Below are 22,062 nucleotides of genomic sequence, written 5' to 3' on the forward strand. Positions count from 1 at the left end.
GGGGTTTCTTTTTTTTTAGTAGCTATATACTTATTTATAGCCCACGCTCTGCCCCATATTATACACTTGCATGCCACGTGAACACATGTATTCAAACCTCAGACAGGTTTAGCTGTCTGAGATATGACTAGATGTGCTTTTTACTGGTTTGGCAGGATTGCTGTGAATATCACAGTAAAGACCTTCAAACGTAAAGAGCTTTCAAATTTTGCTTTATAAAGGAAATAAAAACGTTCTGAATTCCTGGAAACATTACTAAAAATAAATAGCAAGCGATTCCAAATCATTTTTGAGTTTATCTGAAATAAGATGAAATGAAAATATGAGATATTAAATTTTAATATAAATCTCATAAAAATATTCTCTCAAAAAAATAAAACAAATTTTGGTTTGAAGGCTCCTTGGGAGTCTATGCACAATGGTAAGAAACCTGATGACAGAGGGAAGCTCTACCTGCTCTTTTGTCCTCATCTTTTCAGAGGGACCACTTTTACTTAATATAAGAGCCTTTGGCCTGCCTGAAAATATCAGTTTCCCACGGTAACTGGAGACATGCTTCCCAGTAGTCTGATGGTACATACCAAGACTGACAGCAACTTCATCTAGGGAGATGGCAGTTTTCTCAGTTGACATGGGGTAACTTGGATAGCGAGCTAGAAACTTCTGGCACAGGAGTCCTAAACTTTTCTGTTTTCTGCTTGGCCTTTGCTTTTCAAATTCATCCACAGCATTGTCCCCAACAACATCAAGCTACAGAGGGCAGATAGAAGGGAGAGGGGAGATGTCATGGTTAACATCCTAATGGAGAAATTGTAATAGCTAATATTGGGAAGTTGGGGGGTACAGCCCAACCCTTACCAGCCTAGATGCTGGTTAGGTTAAAATAACATATCTTAATCTAACTGTCAATATTTTACCTATTATCGTCTCTGGATAATTTTTTTTTTCCTTTGCAGTTTGAAGCTGAGTCTTCTGGTTAAAAGATTAAAAAATAAAAATGAAAAACATCAGTCATTTACAGGTTGCTACATCCTTGTTAACAGTGTAGTAGCTGGACCTGTAGAATCAGCACCATCCAGAGCTTGTTAGAGATGCAAAATCTCAGGCCTCATCCCTGACCTGCTGCAGGGATCCTGAATGATTCCGAAGGAAGTTTGGGATGTACTGGCTTGCATCATGTCACCAAAGTGTTTTGGTTAATGTTTTATAGTTGACCAAGGGTTGACGAAACTCAAGAGGGCCAACTAAATCCTATTCTTCCCTATCCTTTCTTTTTGTCAGTACTCTAGACCAGTGTCCTTGACTCATCAACCCACATTTGAAAAGGGCTCAATTCAAGTCCCAAGAAAGTTAAAGGCTTTGCAATGAACATGTTCAACAAAAATGTGATACGATTATTTTAGACTCAGAAAAAGCATTTGATGACTTTAACACGTATGCATGATTTTTCAGAATGCCCTTAGAAAACTAGGAACAGGAGAACTTCTTTGCTTTAACAAAGGGTTATCCACGAAAACTCAACAGCAGACACTTGTAATGGGGAGCCTTGGAAGCACACCCTTAAAGCAGGGAAAGCGAGTGGGATACCCATCATCACCATTCCTCTTCCACACCACACTAGATAGACCAGCCAGGGCATGAGGACACAAAAAAGAAATGGAGGTAAGGGATTGGAAAGAAAGATACAAGACTTCCAATTGCAAAGGATATGACTGCTTACATCAGAAACTCAAGAGAATCTCAGACCAATTATTGGAAATAACAGAAGAACCAAACCAGGTGGGCTGAATACAAGATAAATTTTAAAAAGCAGCTGTGTTCCTACATAACAGTAACAGAAAATAAATTCAGAAAAAAATATTTACAAAAGCAAAAAAAAAAAGGTTTTTAGGAATAAATCAATTTGTGTAAATATTAAAACAAATATAAAAAATGGAGAAATACACTGATTTCACGGCTAGGAAGACTCAGTACCATGAAGATACTAATCCAACTTAAATTACTCTACAGACTCAAGACATTTCCAAGCAAAATTTCATCTAAGGTATATATACAAGGGAAAAAGGACAAAGAAGAGTCAAACCACTTTTGAAGAAAAATGAGTTGAAGGTCTTGCTTTACCAGATATCAAGGCATATAATCTATAGAGATGGATAAAATGACCAATAGAACAGAAATGAGTCCAGAAACAGAATCACACAGATGGCATTGCCAGTTGGAGAGAAGAGGAATAACTATTAAATAAATAATGCTGAGACAACTGATTTTACATATAGAAAAATTGAAGTTGTATCCTTGACTTACATTATACACCTAAATCAATTCCAAATGGGTTAAGGATTTAAACATATAAAGCAAATTTTAAATGAAGAAATTATAGAAGAATATTTTTCTAACCTCAAATCAGGGAAGGATTTCTTTTAAAAAACACAAAAAGTACCAAACTTAGAAGAAAGAATTGATAAACTAAGTATGTTAAAATTAAGAACTTTTGCTCATGAAGAAACAAGGTAAAGTGAAAAGACAGGTACCAAATTGAAATAATATAAAACATATATATATAATCAACATAGGTTTATATCAAGAATATATAGTAAACTCTTATAAATCAATACAAGAAAGAAAAACAAACCAATAAAAATCAGCAAAAACAAAAACAAAACCAACCAAAAAAACAATCAGACATTTCACAGAAGAGGAAAATTCATGGCCAGCAAACATGTGGAAACTTAATCTCCTGAGTACCCATGGCAAGCAAACGAACCCCATGATAAGATACAACTGTACATCTACTAGGTTGGCAGAAGTGAATAAGTTTGACAATTCAAGCACCAGGGAGGATGTGGATCAGTAAATACTTACACACTGTTGGTGGAAGCCACTATCATTTTGGAAAACAATGTGACATTCTCTTGTGAACAATGCATATCCAATGACCTAGCAATTTCACTGCTGGGTGCATGCCCTAAAACACTGGTTCTCTGACTTTCCGGTCTCAGGATACCTTTATGTTCTTAAAAATTACTGAGGATCCCCAAAAGGTTTTTGTTCATGTGGGTTTAACCTATCAATAACACAATTTACCTACCAATAACACAAGTGATATATATTTTTTTATAAATATATTTTCTAAGATAAAAAATTCCTAAGAGAAAAGTAGTGCTGTTTTAAATATCTTCTCAAATCTCCTAAGTGTCTGGCTTAATTGAAGACAACTGCATTCTCATGCTTGCTTCTGCAATTCATCCGTTTTAACATCCATATCATGAAGTATACTCATGAGAGACTAAAAGTTCAGAAGACAAATGTCTTAGTATTATGAAAACAGTTTTGACCTTGTTAACCCCTAAAAGAGTCTTTGGAATCCTCAGAGGTCCCTGAACCTTATTTTGAGAACCACCTCCCTAGAGAAAATTTGTATATGTATACGTACATATGTATACGTACATATGTATACAAGAACATCATTAAAGCATAATTTCAATTAGCCCCAATGTGGGAACAATCCAGATGGCTATATAAGAGAATGGATAAATAAATTGTGGTCTATGTATGCAATGGCATATCACAGAGCTTTGAAAATGAGACAACAGCAGCTACATGCAAAAACATGAGCAAATCTTAAAGATGTATGTTATCTGCAAAAGCAAGTTCCAGAGGACTGATTACTGTATGGCTTCAATTTTATAAAGTTTAAGGCCCAAACACAACCAAATCAAACCTAAGCAACCTATTACATAGGCATACACATTTATGGTTTTAAAAATGGCAAGGAAATGGTAAATACCAATTCAGGATAGTGGTGACCCTGTTTGGGGAGGCAGGTATAAACTAATGGTATTTTTTGGGTTTTTTGGGTTCAGAGGATTCCTGGTGTATTAAAGAACTTACATATATGACCACTGTATCTTATATTATCAATAGTCTGTCAAAGTGCATCATGGAAAAATTTTAAGAAACATTATTAGGCTTTGTAAAGGCCACTTAATTTTTAGGGCATTTACTTCTTAATAGTAAGGAACATTTCTAGATGACTGATCAGTTAAAATCCTGCTATAAAGCCTGAGTTGAAACCAAAAATTAAATTGTTTTAGGGTCAAATTAAACAACTTGTTCTACCAAAGTAAGATATCAATAACACTATCTTGTCCAAGAGGCCACCAATAATTCCCAGTGGGTGATTTCACGTTGCTGTATTTTGTCAAGAAAATAAAAAAACCTAATATTTATATGACTTTGACAGTAAAAACCATAATTTCATTTAATTTTAAAACCCTAATATAACCAGGCAGGTGTTATGATTCCCATTTCACAGATGAGAAAACTGAGGTGCAGAGACACTGAATGATTTTCCTGAAGTCACCCAGGTGCTCTGAAACTAAGCCCCTTGTATTTTCCTCATCAAATATAAAGTGGAAAGGAAGCAAAAGAACAGTCTGGCCTTGTGATTTTTTTTTTCTGGCTTTAAGCAAGTAAGAATTACTCTCTAAACTGCATGATTTGTATTTTGTTATATTAAGGAATATGTTAGTTCTAAGGAATTTACAATGAAGCATGTAGCAGATTTGATATAGTAATTTCAAACTGTAATTTAGGGATGGATTAAATCTTTTTCTTTTTTCTGTCCCTGAGTACATGATTTTGGCAATTTTTATAGCAAAAAAAAATTTTACCAAAAGGAGAGAAAATAATAAAGAAATAATACTCGAATTAGTAGGTCTGGGAAAAGGTTTGATGGGAGAGTAAAAACTACTGACTGATGATTTTTCAAAAAAGTTTTGATATGCTAATTACTCAAAAGCCCTGTTTTGCCCACAGGACCAGCAATTTAAAGATGGCCTTCCTGTTATTAAAAAAAGTCATCATTTTTAAATGTGTACTCATCGAGAGAGTAGCATACAAAAACAGAAGAAAGTGGTGTTCGTTATCAAAAATGAGATAGAGTAAGAATCCATTTTAGCTATAAATAAAACATTAATTTAATACGGCTTTTGGTACAAATTTAACTAGAAAATTCTTTATTTTCAAAATTCTATGACTTTTTCATACTCAAGTGAATTTTAAAACATCTTATAAAAACCTCAGGAGCATAATCTGTTTACCTGTAGAGAGTCTGTAAATGCATCATCCTTATTTTCAATGGGTCTGAACAATCCCTTTTTCTTCTCCCGGTCTCTTATGTCTGGGCTGGCCGCACTAATGAGCATCTTCAGGTTAGCTGTGGGTGTCCATGGTTCTGCCTGCTGTCTGTCAACAAGCTTAACTGGAGTAATTGGATTTCTTTCTGGAGTGAAGATTTTTTGCTTCGATAAATCAATTGGTTCATTTTTTATTGGAGTCTTTGGGGTCATCCTTGATCGGTCAACAAATATATTTTCCTATTTAAAAAAAGAGACCTTTTAGCAAGAATAAGAAAGAGCAAAGTACAGCTAAGAGTATAGTCTGTTCCCAGCATTTAAAGACTCACTAAGACATGAAAATACAAACAGGTCTATATGTTCAGGGCTAATAAATACAAGGATAAGACTAATGAAAACAGAAAGATGAATGGGAATCTAAGAGTTGCTCCACTAAAACAGTGGAACATAATCTGCTATTCATTTTAAATCTATCTTGCGTAGCATCTCTGAGAGAGAAGTCATGAAGTAAATGTCACTGGTGGGTGCCTGTAATAGTTGGGCTAATGTGGGTTGAGTTCACATGGCTTCTAAGTGCCATATTTTTTTTAAACACTATTTACAACTTTGTGCTAACCAGTGAAGAGCAATTATACTTTTGTAGTTCAATGCTCACCAGTGGTAATATAATAATTACTGCAGGTTCAGTTAATGGAAAAGCATCCAAGGAAATATCACATTTCAAGCCAGCCTAGAGAGGTCTAAAACTCTCCCAGAGCAATGCTTCTCAAACTATTCATGGTGAAGGATATGCTTTATTATTATTATTTTTAATTTCTAAACTACTATATGTGGATAGGTGGCCCTACTGTGTATGCCTAGTATACAATTCCTGCCACATGTGACTCTCTAGTTAAATTTGATAGCACTTAAATTGGTCTCTACATTGGTCACAGGCTTAGATGTTACGGTGGCAACATAAAATTGCTATACAAGTTTCTAAGTGCTCAACTCTCAATATCTGTCCTTAACTTTTTTGCAGCCTCATAATAGTTTATGGGCCAGCACCTGCATCCAGACCACACTTTAAATAGCACTCTTAGGCAATTACAAGAAAAGATTAATGTTGGACCCATTATGAGAAAAGACTAAGTATAGGAATGCACATTTGGAACTACCACATGATCAAACAAATTTCTTTCCCCTAAAATAAGTTTTTGCCTTTTAAAAACTGCAATATTGTGCTTTCTTCATAGAATTCACTTTCAGTCAATACTGCCTTACTTAATTATGAAGGTAGATAAGTTAAATCCCTTTCCTGTACACGTACACTGCAGGCTTGGCGTTTTTGCTGAGCAATGGAATATAAGAGGTTTTTTTTTTAATGGACTCTCCTATAATTGAGCAACATGTGACGAGTTTAAACGTTGAGAGAATCTGGAGTTTGTGTAAGCTGGCCAAGTCTTGGTGTTGGAACAGCGAAGCTCCCAGCTAGCCACAGCTGAGGTGCTGTCCCAGTGTAACAGGAAGGGAGAAGGGCAGATGGGGGGCTATTTCTTATGTCAAAGTAGTAGTAAGCATCCAGCCTGGAGCCCTAAATCTACCTACATCTTTTAACAAGTCCCTACTAGTGTGCAAGTCTGATGGAATCTTTGTAAGTAAATTCTCAAGGAAAATTATTACTGTTTGCTATGTGCCACACCCTGTTCTCTGTACTTTACATGTATTAACTCCTCACCCCACGCTGTGAGACAGGTATTATTATTTTTCCATTCTACAGATAAAAAAACTGAAGCACAGAGAGGCTAAATAACTTGTTCCAGGTGACATACAACCTCGTTCGTGTAAAAATAATTGATACTCAAGAAACAGCTAAGAAGTAGAAGTTTCTGAACTTTGCATCCAAAATTGTAATGTCCTGCGTGAAGATTGCAACTTATCTTCTTCACGGGTCCAACAAAATGTACCTGGTAGGCCACTTTGATCCCCATTAGCTCTAAGGTGAGGCAATATGGGGAATTAGCTCTGCACACAGGCAACAGAGTTCAATATCTGCATTTACTGTGCATCAGCAGTGTGATCAAGAGCAAGTTCCTTCACCTCATTCTACTTGCAACTGAAAATCAAGTTAATAAAAATACCAACTTTGAAGGTTATGAGAATAGTTTCTAGCATATAGTGAGCACTCAATAAAACTTAGCCGATATCTTCTTTCCTCTTTCCCATTCTTTATTACCATTATATGTTGGCACTTAGTGCTAACATATTACAGCACCGCATATTGTAATTTAACTTCCCCAGTATGTGTCTTGTCTTGTAAATGAGACTATGCATTTGTAGATGTCAGGGAGCAAGTTCCACAAGTTGTCTTATTCCTCATAATGCTTGGCACAACTCCTTGCCCATTACAGGTGTTCAAATAACACCATGCCTTGATTATCCAGTTATTCCGAGAGGGATCTTTGTAGTTAAGGGATATAGCCCAGGCTTGCTGAGAGGGACAGAGAGTTACTCTTTCTACTGCCTCCATGGTACCTGTCCTCATAGGAACAGTTGGCTCCTAATTTTTCTCTATCTAGTGAGCAATTCAGGACTCACCATTTCCTCCTACACTTTGAAGTGAAATTTTCATTATGGTTTAGTGATACTCCATGTAGGAGGGGGGTGAGTCACATACATGGTAGAAGGTTATGATTTTATTATACCTTTGTAGCAGCAGAGAGAAAAAAAGCCAAGAAAAACTCTTTCTGAGAGTTTTTGGGTAGAAAGTCAATTGCAATCTAGTCACATACTAGTCCATCTAGTCCCATCTTACTCCATCTGTCTGTCCTGCTATTCTACTATTGTGTAGGGCTGTGGAAAGGTGGATTAAAACAGGAATTGAGAGACCTGCTTTTTTATCTCAGCTCTGAATCCTTCTGACACTAAAGAAATTGTTCATTCTGTTGTGGTCCTGCTTTCATTGTCCATAAAATAAGAGGTTTAGACTGAAGTATCTATCTTTAAGCCTTTCTAGCAAGGCTGTCCAGCTGTGGAGTGAACACTGTAATGCACCCAGAGCCCCTTCAGGATGAATGGCTCATCTCCCCAGCTGCCAGAGATTTGGAGAACTGCCCTGGTTGAAGAGGACTGATGACTTACTCAAGGTCATACCCCTTCTGGGAAGGCCTGTACCCAATGGCTGGGAGAAGTAGCACTGACATGTAAAGGCCTAGCCCTCCTGCTCCAACTCAGGACTACTCTGAAGTATCATCCTTGAACTCCCTGTAGGGTCACCATAAGCTTCCACTGAGACTGCACTAAAGCTCTGCATTTCCCCTTGGGGCCAATCCTCCTGCTTTCCTCTCCTTTCCCTTTAATAAACCTCCTGCATATTAAAATTTATCTCACAGTCCGCTGGCCAGGAAATCGAATCCACCACACCCTGGAAATCACTTCCTTCATCAGAAAGCTTGGAAAAATATTATTGCTGAGACAGCTTCTCCCTGGAGGTGAGAAACCTTGGCTTACCTGCCTTAGAATCACTATGAGGATCAAACCACACAATGAATATGAACGCAGTCTGTAATCTGTGAAGTGCTATACAAATTTTCATTATCATTATGATGAATAACACCACTATGACTATAAATAATTTGGTAGTATGCTGCCATATAAAGGGTTTGGTATTTAAAAGATCAGGTTCTTGTCCTGTTTTTGTCTCAGATGCAACTTTGATTATGTGCTTTCAAACAATCTATATAGTTGTCAGCCTTGTCAGGGTCCTTGATGAAATTTTGTCAACCTCTTATCCAGTTCTTACACATCCCACACTTTGCCCCAATAGCACTTGTTTTTCCTCAAACCTGCTCTAAGCTGAGCTGTCTTCTGCTCACACCATCATTCTTCTCTAATGCCGTCAGCCAAGCTTTGCTGGTTGAACATCATTAAGACGTGCTGCAGAGTACATCTTTAGAAAGTGTCTCCTTCTAGCTATTGACTAACAACTCTCCTCCCATTTAGAGTAAACTTACTAGAATGAGAAGTCACGCTGAGGGCCTTCCCTGCCCACCTCACAGAGATTCCTCAAACCTTCAGTGTGGTTCTGAGCCCCTGCTCGCACTTCGGCTACTCCTCAGGTGGCAAATCAATGGCAATTTTACAGATATCGTCACTGACCTCACTGTAGCAGTTACAACTGTTGACTATTCTTTGCTCCTTAAAATTTCAGCCCCTAGCTTCTGAGATGCCACTTATTTCCTCTTGGTTCTGTTCCTACTTCTCAGTCTCCTTCATTGAGTCCTCTTTTTCTGCTCTTACAAACTGCAGGAGTCCATGCCCAGCCATCCACCCCTCTCTTTCTCTCTGCGCACCCTCTGGGATAGTTCATATACTCTCAAGCCTGTTGCTTTAAAATCAACCCATATGTTAACAATTCCCAAGTTTGAAAATGGCTGGGGACCTTCCAAGTCAGGCGACCAGCTACCTCCTGCATTTTTCTAAAAAACAGCAAACCATACAGGTAGAAACAAATTCCAAACTGAATTCACCTTCTTTTTCAACAACTCTCGAACAGAGTGAATCATCTTCAAAGAAAACCTGCATCTAAGTCAGGGCATTGTCCCAAATACGCTATGCTCCTTCCTATTTCTTTACCAGTTCATCTTCTTACCACGTGTCTGTCATAGCAGCCATCCTTTAAGCCCTAACTGTTATCTTCTCTCTTCACAAAGCCCTCCCACAGTTTAATCTCGACTATTCATACCTTGTTCCCAAACCATCTATTTTCTGCTTTTCACTTCTCCAAATACAGTATAAACAATTTAAGAGGAGTATCTTTATAACTCCATAACCAGGCACAATTAATTTGTGTAATGAGGTTGAAAGCTCCTTTATAAGAAGAGTTTCTCCATGAGTGATAAGAAGATGCATGCATAAAACAGTACTTACCAATCTTGACCAATATGCTGTCAGTCAAGAAAGATAAACCCTCTGAATCCCAACTGATTCAGCAGGACACCACATTCAGAAGGATTTCAAGAAAGAACTCATCACCAGTAGTTACTGGCCACTCAGGATTTCTCAAACATTTCTTGAATGACAACAATTTATGCTGTTTCTTCTTCCTAAAATGTCCATCTCACTCTTGTTTTCCTGCCGGTTCAATTTGCTCATCTTTTAAGTTAGTCCCATATTAACTCCTCTGTGAGGAGTTTACTCTCCCTGACCACTTTCTTTTTCCAGGGTACTTTCCCCCTCTCCCCCTTATTATAGCACTAACCAAACCAAAGTAGAGTTAGTTTTACATATGAGTCCTCTGAAAGTCTCTCAGGCAACCAAGGGAAGGCAAACATCATATTTTTCTTTGGTCTGTCAGTTTAATTCAGTATAGTGTGAGGAGTATGTGGTAACTGGGTAACTTACAAAAGCCCACTGGGGGAGATGCTATTTATTAACTCCAATTTATGGAAGAAAAGAAAAAAAACAAGCTTAGAGAGGGCAGGAGACTTATTAAACCACAGTATCCAAAGGACCCAGAACATAAATATTTACTGAAAGACTGAATAAATATACTTCTTGGAGTCACATAGCAATAAAAGACAGAGAAGGAACCTAAACCCAGGTGTCTGATTCCGAATCTTATGCTCTCATCAACTTTAAAGATTGTCCCTCTTTTACTTCATAGCAATGTAAAATGAAGAGAAGCCCCTCCTAGTATCTCTGTAGAGCATTCTGCTCTCATCCTCTGTCATCTCCATGAGCAGTGAAATAATTCCTACTCATACATTCTATTTCAAACATTTAAACTACTTCTCTCATTCTCTGGAGTCATCTGAATTATTCTCTGCCCCCGTTAAACCGTGAAAGCTCAACGGGTATAGTACTTCTTGATGCTAACTAGAGTAGACGCGTGTTTGTTAAAGTTACAGAAGGAAAGAACTGGAGCACTGACTCAGGCTTTATATAAATATATACACATTCTCAAAGCTGCACCATCAAAATTATTAAAGGGAAAAAAGTTTTGTTCTGAATTTCCCAAAGCCAAAGCAGAAACTACACCAGGCAATTCTACCCTAATAGATCTCTGGTAATTGAAATAAATAAAACACCTCTTTAAAACAATGCTTTGGTATAGTTCTTTCCTTAACAATAAATCAAATGCTGGAAAAAAAACCTACCTGGAAATGCATATAATTTCATACCTATCCAAAAATTAACAGTTGTCAAGTATTCTTCAAAGGCCCACTGAACAGGTGCTATGCAATGAGGCAGTTTCATTGTTGATGCTAAGGCTAAAATTAAGATCAGGCACCCAGAGAAGTTTAGCAATCCAGGAAGTTGTTATGCATAGATTTATATTCAAAGTTTCTAAAACTGGGTTCGTTATATTTATTTGCCTCTGCCTAAACATGCTTAGATGCTCACCATTAACTAACTATTACACTCTTGGTAAGGCATTGGATGGTTTTGTGCAACTGTGCTGATGAGGTGAAGGTGATAGCATAGACATCCCCATTACAACTTTACTTCGTAGTGTTTCTTGAAAATACAACTAGTCTTAAAAATTGTGCAAAAATGAGAGTGAATGGCTCAGTGCAAAACCAGCAGTAGCACTGTAAAATATTCCAAAAGTATGCTGGTAGACTCAGTCACTTTATCTTTCTATATGGTAGGCACATGTCATTTTCATGGGTAAAGGGAAAAGCCTTTAGGCTGTTGGTATGAAGACTACATTTCATAACACTTTAATAATCCACCATTTACAGCAATAAAATTCTATTTACCTGGGAACTGAGGATTAACACTCCTACAAAGTATTAGCTAGTTTCATCCTTGAGAATGATAAACCTATGCATCCAGCATATCTTTTATCCATAGGAGTTGGTTCCAGTATTACCTAGTCTGTCTTACCACTGCACAATAAATGAGAACAGAAATGCAACAAGAATGGTTTGGATGCTTCAATTTTTAAAAAAGTATATTTCTATGCTGTTCATCAAAAGTAATTAGTACATCTATGAGACAAATATAAGTGGCATGTTGGAAAACTGAATTGGATTAGACCACACCATCTAAATACGTAGCGCTTAAGGTCTTTATGTGCACTTACCTTTTGTGCATTTTCCCCATCTTCAATTGCAAATTCTATTCTGGGCTGTCTGGGGTTGATCAGGTCTTTCAGTGTTAAGCAATTTACTTCCATCTGTAAGGCACAGTACATTAGAAAACTACTTTACAATGAGATATTTTTTCATTTGATGAAAATATCGATTACTTGTTCATGAACATGAACTTCCCCTCCCTAAAGTGGCCTTGAGAATTTCCAGGAGTGCAGCCGCTGCCTCCTCCCCACCCCACCCCGCCCCGCGCTAAAACGCACATGCACATACACAAACGCTTAAAGCGTGCTTAGTAATTACTGAAAATCTTCGAGGAAGATCATCGACGAAATTAAGAATTCTTTATGAAGGGCAACAGGGCAAACTAAAGTTTCCAAGTCAAGAATGGTGCTGGGTAAATCTGTCAGAAATCCAGGGTCTTCTAGGTCAGTTAATTTTGGCGCAAAGAACTGGGGAGGAATTCGGCTTTGAGGGGCTTTGAATCAAGGACTAAGGAAATCTGATCACTAGACCAAACCCACTCAGCGCATAGTGCAGCCCCTTCCCAGGCCTCCAGGCGCACCCCGAGTGTAAACTCGCCAAATGAATCCCTCAAATCGTGAGGCAGGACAGGTTGCCGGTGCGGTCCTGCTAAAGGGAGAGCTGGAGCCAGGACAGACTGCGCGCGCCAGATTCGGCGGCAGATACACCTCAATCCCCAGCCAGTCGGGGGAGGTGAGAAGGGGTGGCAGGCTGGCAGTCTGAGCGGGAGGTGGGCCCCCCCCCATTTCTCCCCAATTCCCGCCCCGCACCAGTGCAAGGACCACACTCTACTTACTCCCGCTCTGCTAAGGAGGCTGCCTGCCTCTACTGGGACCTCCACCGCTCCACACCGGCGCGGGAAAGGACAGCGACGATCAGCAGCCGGGCGGCTGGGGCGGCGACATCGAGCGGGGGAAACGAGGCGTGCGGATCCCCGCTCCGAGTGCCCCGCGTTGGCAGGGACCCCGCGGCGTCCGAGTAGCGCCAGCGTCCCGACCCGCCCAGGCGGACTCCAGCCCTGGATCGCGGTCCCGGCTAAAACACCTCCTCTGGCGCCTTGAGACCGAATTTGAGAATCCGCCAATCAGCGGCTGCTGTCGGGGCGGCCTCGGCCAATCGCGCTGCGGCACTGCCCGGGCTCGCCGCCCCTCGGAGTCTTGGCGCTCCCGGCCGCGCGTTTCGCCCTCACCCGCCCAATTGTTGCCGCCTCGACCCCCTCCCCCTTCCGGGTACCTGGAAACCTTCGGGCCGGGGAGCCAATTCCAGGCCGGGACGCGGGCCCGGGCGGCCGCGGGAAGCTTAGGTGGGGGCTCCCGGCGACGGCGCGGGGCCGGGGGGTGGGGGCCGGGAGGAGAAGGAGGAGGTGGAGGAGGAGAACTCTTTTGTTATGCATAAAAGACCCGCTCCTGCCTCCAAACTTTGCCGCGCCCGGAGACCGCGGGCACCGTCCTGGGAGGCGAAAGCAGATGGAGTTTGGAAAAACGATATACACTCTCCGCGTGCTAACTCCATCCCCTCCCCCTCCCCCTTCCCCTCCTGCACTGCAGCAACCTGCGTGGAAGCGAAGTTGTCTGGGCTTGTTGGGCCAACTTCCTAACACCCGAACGCTGTGAGACGTGAGCCATGGTTACCATTTTATGCTGTGAGCAGATGGCACACCAGTTAGCCGTGGAAGCAGAACCAGCCTTCCTTCCTCTTCTTCTTTTTTTTTTTTTTTGCAAACCCAGAAATATTTTTGGGTGTTGTCCCCTTTTCAGAACATCGCAAAAATTAGGAGGGAGGGAAAAAAACATATTAAGTAATTCTTTGCAAAATGCACCAGCATTGAGGGAAACAGTTGAGAAAATTTCCTAAACATTACTGGTTGGTATTAAATGTTTCACTTCCTTCAACTTTGGTTTCTTATTTACGGTGAATGCTGGTAGAGACAGCGTTCTGTTTTTTTTTTTTTTTTTTAATAGAGTTTATTGTTTAGAACAGTTTTAGGAGAAGACGGTACAGAAGTCCTATAAGCCTAGTACCCACTTTCCACTATCATTAACATCGTACAATACAATAGTGCATTTGTTACAATTAATGAACTAATGTAGATACAATATCATTGAGTCCATTTTTATTCTGATTTTCTTAATTTATATCTAGAATTCTTTTTCAGTATAAGGATACCACATTACATTTAGTCTTCATGTCTCCTTAGACTCCTTTTGGCTGTGACAATTTCTCAGACTTTCCTTGTTTTTGATGACATTGACAGTTTTGGGCAGTAGTCAGGTACTTACAGGATGCCCCTCTATTGGAATTTGCACCAGCCTCCTTTAAAAGCATATCCAAGGGCATTTCCCTATGATCCATGTATTTCACAAAAAGGAAATCATTCCCTTTCAATACCAAATGCTCCACTTTCCATCTCCCACCCCATACATACGTGTATTTTCCAAGACATCCCAGCAGAATTCAGGAAGCTCAATGGCAGGCCCTTTCACTTTGTACTTTATTTAGATTGCTATTAAATACAGCTTGAAAATCACTGCTAGGTCATTCATTAAAAAGACCCCTCCCCCCCAATAACATGTAAAAATTAGATATAAAGAAAACGAACAGCAGTAATAACAATTCAGATATTTTTGTAGTAGAAATGATACTTTGAGCTGAAATCTATCTTCCAGGTAGAAGCATAAGGAAGGAAATATAAAGAATAAAATTATAATTTATTGAATTTTGTCCTTAAGTGGAAGTGAGAAATTTAGGTGAGGAAATAATTTTTCCAAACGTAGTACTGTTTTCTGTGACTGCTGTAACAAATTACTACAAACTGGGTAGCTTAAAACAACAAATTTATTCTCTGACTGTTCTGAAGGCCAGAACGAAATCAAGCCGTTGACAGGGCTGCACTCAATCTATGGGCTTCACAGGAGCCTCCATTCCTTGCCTCTTCCAGCTGCTGATGACTGTTGGCATTCTTTGACTTGTGGTTACATCACCCCAATCTCTGCCTCTATGGCCACATTGCTTCCTCCTTCTCTGTCAAATCTCCCCTGATATGTCTCTTATAAGGACACTTGTCGTTGGATTTTGGTTCCACTCAGATAATCCAGGATGACCTCATGCTAAGATCCTTGACTTAATTACATTTGCAAAGACCCTTTTTCCAAATATGACCACTGTCATAAGTCTCAGGGATTAGTACATGGGTATATATTTTGGGGGAACTACCATTCAGTCCTCTAGATTAACATTCAAATTATTGAAGTTCATTCATTTCTCTGATATTTCTGAGTTACAGTGGTTTTTTCTTTGAGGTCAGGCAATTTTATGCTACAGAACTTTTCCTGGAATTTCAGAGTCAAAGTATTTTTTCTTACCTATTTCTATTTTAATTTAACCTCAATCTGTACAAATCAAGGGAAATTCAGTTAATGTGTGTCCCCAGAAATTTGTATTTTCGTTGATTATTTAAATTAAGGGTGATCAAACATTTGGGGGAAAACTGAAAACTGAATGCATGATGGATAAATCTGGAAACGCTACTCCAACATACTTGTTTATATTGACGTTTTAGAGTCCTAGAATTTGTAAATAATCTGTCATTGTCTCAATTATTCAGCTGACACTGTTGTTGTCTGAATACTCAGCGGGGTCATGAAGAAGAGTCCCTACATGGAGCTTCTCCGTGTGGCTGGATCTTCCTTACAACATGGTGGTTCAAGGTAGGTGAGCTTCTTTTATAGTGGATTAGGACTCTTAGAGTGAGTGTCCCAGTGGACAAAGCAGAAACTACATTGCCTTTATGACTGACCTAGCCTCTGAAGTAACATAACATTACTTCCATCATACCTTATTGGACCAAACAGTCAAAAGTCCATTCATATTCAAGGGCAAGGGACATACAGCCCATAAGTGTCAATGAATTGGGGGCCATATTTAAAACGGTCATACCATGTTCCATGCTAATTAATGTATTTTGTAGTTCTTCCTCAGTAATCTCTTTGAGGCAGTTACAGTATTACTTATATGGCAACAATCCCCAAGTGTCCTCTATTGTGTTAGGCCCCTGGTTCTGAACTCTGTCTATGAATTATAATTATCTGCAGAATAAAAAAAAATACCAATACATGAACCCTAGAGATTTCTAATTTGCCTCACCTGGAACTGGACTTGTGTATCAGGCACTTTAAAAATGCTTAGTATCTTCTTCCTTAGCATTGTGCTTGTTGTGTGCTTATTCATGAACTTCTTTGGATGCCTCTGACTTAGTGGTTTCAGAAATGGAAGCTCAGGTCTCATTGATAAGGACAGGAAGAGGCAGGCAGCCTGAGTAGATGAAAAGGTTTCAGGGGATAGGTCTTGCTGCTTTGTGGCTACGTCACTGATTTTTGGAAAGAGTTGAGGTTGTAAATGAGAAATCTGAGGGTCAGGGTGGAGGTGTAACAGAAGAATGAGTAGTAAGGACTGTGGTCAGCAGAAAACACAGATTATGTTTGACATTCGTCTGTGAGAAAAACGTATTCCACCCCTTCTCAAACCTGTGAATAGTCCTTTACCTTTTTCAGGAGTTCCAAATCCCAAGACTTGCCACACTTTACAGAAACAAGAGATTATCACACTTAACAGAAGGAATACCTGGTAGTGAAATATAATACATGTCTGTCAGGGGTTGGCAAGAGTTGTCCAGTCACTGTATCAGCTTCTGAGTTGTCCAGTCACTGTATCAGCTTCTCTGATATTTTCCTTTTCTTCCACTACTGCAAGCATAGTCATCTCTGTGTGGCATCTCTTCTCAAAAGTGCAGTGGAGGAAAGGACTTGGAGACTGATTTTTCACCACACAGGTAACAGAGGGGACATGGCTTCATATCCTGGCAATTATCGGGTTTCTTTGAGTTAAGTCAGTTTAATCTTTCTTCTTAAAATGAGGGCTGTCATTTAAAATGGTCTTTGTCTTCAGCCATTCATGGGCCTGGGAATGTGATGCATTTGCTTCTGTAACCTCCAGTTCAGAGAGAGTGGATATCTTATTATTGGCTGACCACAAGCAATAGCAGAAGGAGAAAGAGTCTGTGATTGGTTTCAGCTCATGGCCTTAGCAACAAAAAAGAAAATATTAATACCAAAGAGCAGCTATGGCTTCCATCTCAAATGGCATCTAGATGTCCAGCTGTTCAAGGGAGGTACCTGAGCTGTGAGTATATGTCTCATAGGGAGCAGAAAGCATTCATTCTTTATCTTTTACAGATTCCTTATAATCCTTAGCACTATGGAGCAAGGTCAGTTTCCTTAATGACAGTGTGATCTGTGCTCTCACTAGATGAAAAGATAGTGTATTTGTGTGTATATGTGCATGTAATATCTGTGTTTGCATGCTGAAGGCAAGGATTGGGGAAGGGAGCTGTGCTGAAATAATCCTTCCTGATCACAATTGACAGGCTGCATTTTGAGCTGGGTTGGGAATAGTCTGAGACTGTTTAAAGGGATACCCCATGATGTGATGCCACATTTCTGTTGTGGGTTTGAGCATGATTGTTTGGAGGGACCACATTAGGAGGGACAGTAAAAATAGGGATTGACCACTGAGATGCTAGAGAAAATGAGGAACATTAAGTTGCCCCTTAATTTCCAGAGCCTTATCTAGAATTCAGTTTGAAGGACACAGAGACATATGTTCTAGATGCTTATTGGACACTTAGGACATACTCTTAAACCTACTTGTCACTTAGTATGGAATTATGAGAATATTGTTAAAATCTCATTTTTAATTCTCATATTTGGTGAAACTGAACATGTCTTTACTCATTCATACCTTAATATTGAGAGTGTAAAAAAGTATCATGCTGAAGACTGACCTTTGTGACCTTCATTTTTCTAAACTTAGTATAAATTACTGGATGTAACTTTTATTTGTAATTTTTATTAATATATATTATATATTCCCATACCATATAATCATCCAAAGTGTACAGTCTGGTTCACATGGCTGTGCATATATCATCACAATCAATATTTTTTCTTTTTTGTGAACTATAACAAATGTACAAAAAAGCAGTAAATTTCAAAGCATATCTCAACAATTAGTTCTAGAACAGATTTCAGAGTTTGGTATGGGTTACAACTCCACAATTTTAGGTTTTTACTTCTAGCTGCTCTAAGATACTGGAGACTAAAAGAAAGATCAATATAGTGATTCAGCAATCAAACTCATTTATTACCTTTTCGGTATAGCTCCACCATCACCTTTGATATTTCTGTCCCACTCTTTAGGGGTATTTGGAATATGCCCATTCTAAATTTTTCATGTTGGAAGGGGCTGTCAATAATATGGTATTATTATTAGGGAGCTAGATCTAACCTGTGTTCTGGAGGCTGACCCCTCTAGGTTTCAGGACTTATCTTGTCCAGGGACCCGTTTGGGAGTTGTAGGTTTTGGAAAGTTACCCTAGTGCATGGAAGCTTTGCAGAATCTTATATATTGCCCTAGGTGTTCTTTAGGATTGGCTGAAATGGTTTTGGTTGTCATTTGGCAAGTTATGATAGATAGCAATATCTAACTGAAGCTTGCATAAGAGTGACCTCCAGAGTAGCCTCTTGAGTCTATTTGAATTCTCTCAGTCACTGATATCTTATTTGTTACAGTTCTTTTCCCCCTTTAGGTCAGGATGGCATTGCTGATCCCAGGGCACCAGAGCCAGACTCATCCTGTCTCCCTCAGTTTTGAAAGCCAGTTTGTCTGGGCACAGAATTCTTGGCTGGAATCTTTCTCTTTCAGGATTTTAAATGTATCATACCACTGCTTTCTTGCCTCTATAACGCTAGTTAAGTAGTCCAAATTCAGTCTTATGTTGGTTTCCCGTGTATGTAGTAGATCGATTTTCTCTTGCCACTTTCAGGATTTTCTGCTTCTCTTGACATTTGGTAGATTGATTAGTATGTGTCTTGGGGTAGACCTATGTGGATTTATTCTATTTGGAATTCATTAGGTTTCTTTGATTTGCGTATTTATATCTATTGCAAGGATTGGAAAGTTCTCTCCCATTACATCCTCAACTAATCTTCCTAGCCCTTTACTCTTGTGGTGGTTAGTTTCAGTTGTCAACTTGGCCAGGTGAACGTGCCTAGTTCTGTTGCTGTGGACATGAGCCAATGGTATGTGAACCTCATCTGTTGCTGATTACATCTGTAGTTGGCTAGGAGGTGTGCCTGCTGCAATGAATGATGTTTGACTTAATTGGCTGGTGCTTAAATGAGAGAGTGCAACATAGCACAGCCTAAGCAGCTCAGCATACCTCATGTCAGCACTCGCAGCTCAGCCCAGGCCTTTGGAGATGCAGAAAGAAATCACCCCGGGGAAAGTTGTTGGAACCTGGAGGCCTGGAGAGAAGGCCGACAGAGATTGCCCTGTGCCTTCCCACGTAAGAAAAAACCTCAGCTGAAAGTTAGCTGCCTTTCCTCTGAAGAACTAACAAAATAAATCCCCTTTTATTAAAAACCAGTCCATCTCTGGTGTTTTGCCTTCCGGCAGCTAGCAAACTAGAACAAATCTTCTCTTCTCCTTCTGGCACACTGATGATTTTTATATTTGTATGCTTTGTTTTGTACATATTTCAATTCTGTTAGTCACTGATATCTTATTTGTTACAGTTCTTTTCACCCTTTAGGTTCATTCAATTTTTTCCATCTTTTCTGCTGTTTTCTCTTTTTTGTGTCTGAAACCAGTTGTTCTATTCTCTAGTTTGTTTATTCTTTCCTCTGCCTCTTCAGATCTGCTGTTGTGTCTGTAGTATATTTTTGATTTGGTCTACAGCATCTTTAATCTCTATGATATCCGCTATTTTTCTATTTATTCTTTCAAATTCCCCTTTATGCTCTTCTAATGTCTTCTTGGATCTCCTTTATGTTGTTAGCTATCCTGTTGTTTTTTTTTTTTTTTTGGGTGCATGGTCTGGGAATCAAACCTGGGTCTCCCGCATGAAAGGTGGGCATTCTAACCAGTGAACTACCCATGCACCCTCCCATTGATTTTATTTAATAGAATTATATGAACATCTTTGATTAGTTTTTCCAAAGTCTGTGTCTCTTCTGGTGGGTTAAAAAAATTTTTTTGTATGCTATATATCCGGGGTCACCTTTCATTCTTTTTCCATGTGTATCCCATTATTGCTGCACCATTTGTTGAATTTTTTCATTTATGTTTTCTTTCTTTGCTTGTTTGCTTTTTTGGGGGGAAGTGCATGGGCCAGGAATTGAACCCAGGTCTCCTGCATGGCAGGTGAGAATTCTACCACTGAACTACCCTTGCACCTCCTCCTCTGGGGTTTTAATTTGGTCATTAGGTTGGACTATGGAAACGTCTGCATTTTCATATGCTTAGTGATCTTCTTTTGCCTTTGAGCATGTAAATATCTTGATAGGGTAACTTTGGAAGTTGATTTCCTTCTCTAGTCTAAAGCTTCCTATTTGTAGGGTGGGTGTGGAGCAGGATGCGTGGCATGGGGCAGGACACAGCAATGCCTGATGGGTTGCAGCGCAGTTGTAGACACGGGTTTGGGAAGCTATGCTGGTGCCTGTGAGCATGAGGTGTGGGTGTAGGGTTGTGGAGGTATGGTGTGGGGGCTGAATGAGCAAGGTGCAGCTCCGGCAGGCCTTGGAGTACAGGAGCAGGATGTGGCATGGGGGACACAGAGGTAGGGCATGGCAGGAGGTGGATGGGGGGTGCTGTGCGAATGCACAAGGGCTGGTGCTCAGGCAGGGTGTGGGTGGGTGCATGGAATGTGGGGTGCAGGGCACAGGAGGGCAGGCTGTGGGTCTGTCCTTGTGCAGGGAGAAGGGTCCAGGAGGGCTAGTATGTAGATGCACAAGTGTGAAGGGGTGGGGCACAGGTGATCAGGGGCAGGTGTTGTTGGGTGGGCGGGGCCCTGGTGCAGATGTGGGGATGGGGTGGGTTGAGGGTGGGGTGGGGGTGCACATGTGTGCAGGGTGGGTCTATATAGCACAGATGTGTGCATGAGCACCTGCCAGTGGGAGCAGGACAGTTGTGCCAGAAAGTTAGGTAACTGCGTGCATGTATGTGAGGCAGTGGGGTGGGATGCAGGGGTTAAGAGGTTGGAACACAGATGCATGGGTGCCCGGCAGGGAGGATGTGGCTGTGCACTTGCATGGGGCTGAGAGGCGTGGTCCTGGTGAGCGTGTGTGTGTGTGTGTGTGTGTGTGTGTGTGTGCACAGAGCGCAGTGGCAGCCGGTCGGTATTGCGCTTGTGTGGGCTCAGGAAGGCTATGGCCGGGATGCGCAGGTCAGGGCTCGACAGAACGAGCCAGAGCTGGGTGGGGTGGGGTGTCTGTATGCGCATGCATGTGCGTGTGCCTGTGCGTGCGCAGATGAGGGGGGGGAAGACACTGATGTATGCGTGTACCGCTCAGCGGGGTGGGGCAGAGTTACTTACTCTCTGTGCTGGGGATGGGTGTGGCCTGGCCATGAAGGTGCGCCCTGCAGCCCACAAGCACAGGAAACCACCTGCTGGAGGCAGGGAGTAGGAGGTAGGGGTCCAGGGGCTGAGAGTGGGTGCGCAGGTCCAGCGGGGCGAGAGATTGCGCTTGCACAGGAGAGGTGGGTTGGGCTGGACAGGTATGTGCATGTGCACAGGGCGAGGTTGTGGGGCCGGAGGTGTGGGGAAGGGGTCGGGGCAGGGGTACTTGGAATTCAGTAGCTGGGTAGGTGATGGGATTCAGGTGTTTGGGGTGTGGGGGGAGTTGCAGGTCAAGGGGTGGCGCATGTGAGTGTAGCGCGCTCAAGGAATGCAGCGTGGTTTACTTCCTAGTCCCTGGCTCCCTGTCCAT

General features: G+C 40.8%; 1 protein-coding gene across 1 annotated transcript in view; it reads right to left on the bottom strand.

Moving 5' to 3' along the window:
* The window catches only part of E2F7 (E2F transcription factor 7), a 38,922-nt gene extending 25,672 nt beyond the window's left edge, over window positions 1-13,250 (bottom strand). The window contains exons 1-4 of the mRNA XM_077111500.1: window positions 13,035-13,250; window positions 12,208-12,300; window positions 5,103-5,378; window positions 582-750 (exon numbers count right to left, since the gene is read on the bottom strand). Of these exons, the coding sequence (XP_076967615.1) occupies window positions 582-750; window positions 5,103-5,378; window positions 12,208-12,300 (538 nt within the window). The 5' untranslated portion in view covers window positions 13,035-13,250. The remainder of the gene's footprint in view (window positions 1-581; window positions 751-5,102; window positions 5,379-12,207; window positions 12,301-13,034) is intronic.
* Between the last annotated feature and the right edge of the window lie 8,812 nt (window positions 13,251-22,062).

The sequence above is a fragment of the Tamandua tetradactyla genome, chromosome 7 (genome assembly GCF_023851605.1).
Source record: "Tamandua tetradactyla isolate mTamTet1 chromosome 7, mTamTet1.pri, whole genome shotgun sequence".
Lineage (NCBI taxonomy): Eukaryota > Metazoa > Chordata > Mammalia > Pilosa > Myrmecophagidae > Tamandua > Tamandua tetradactyla.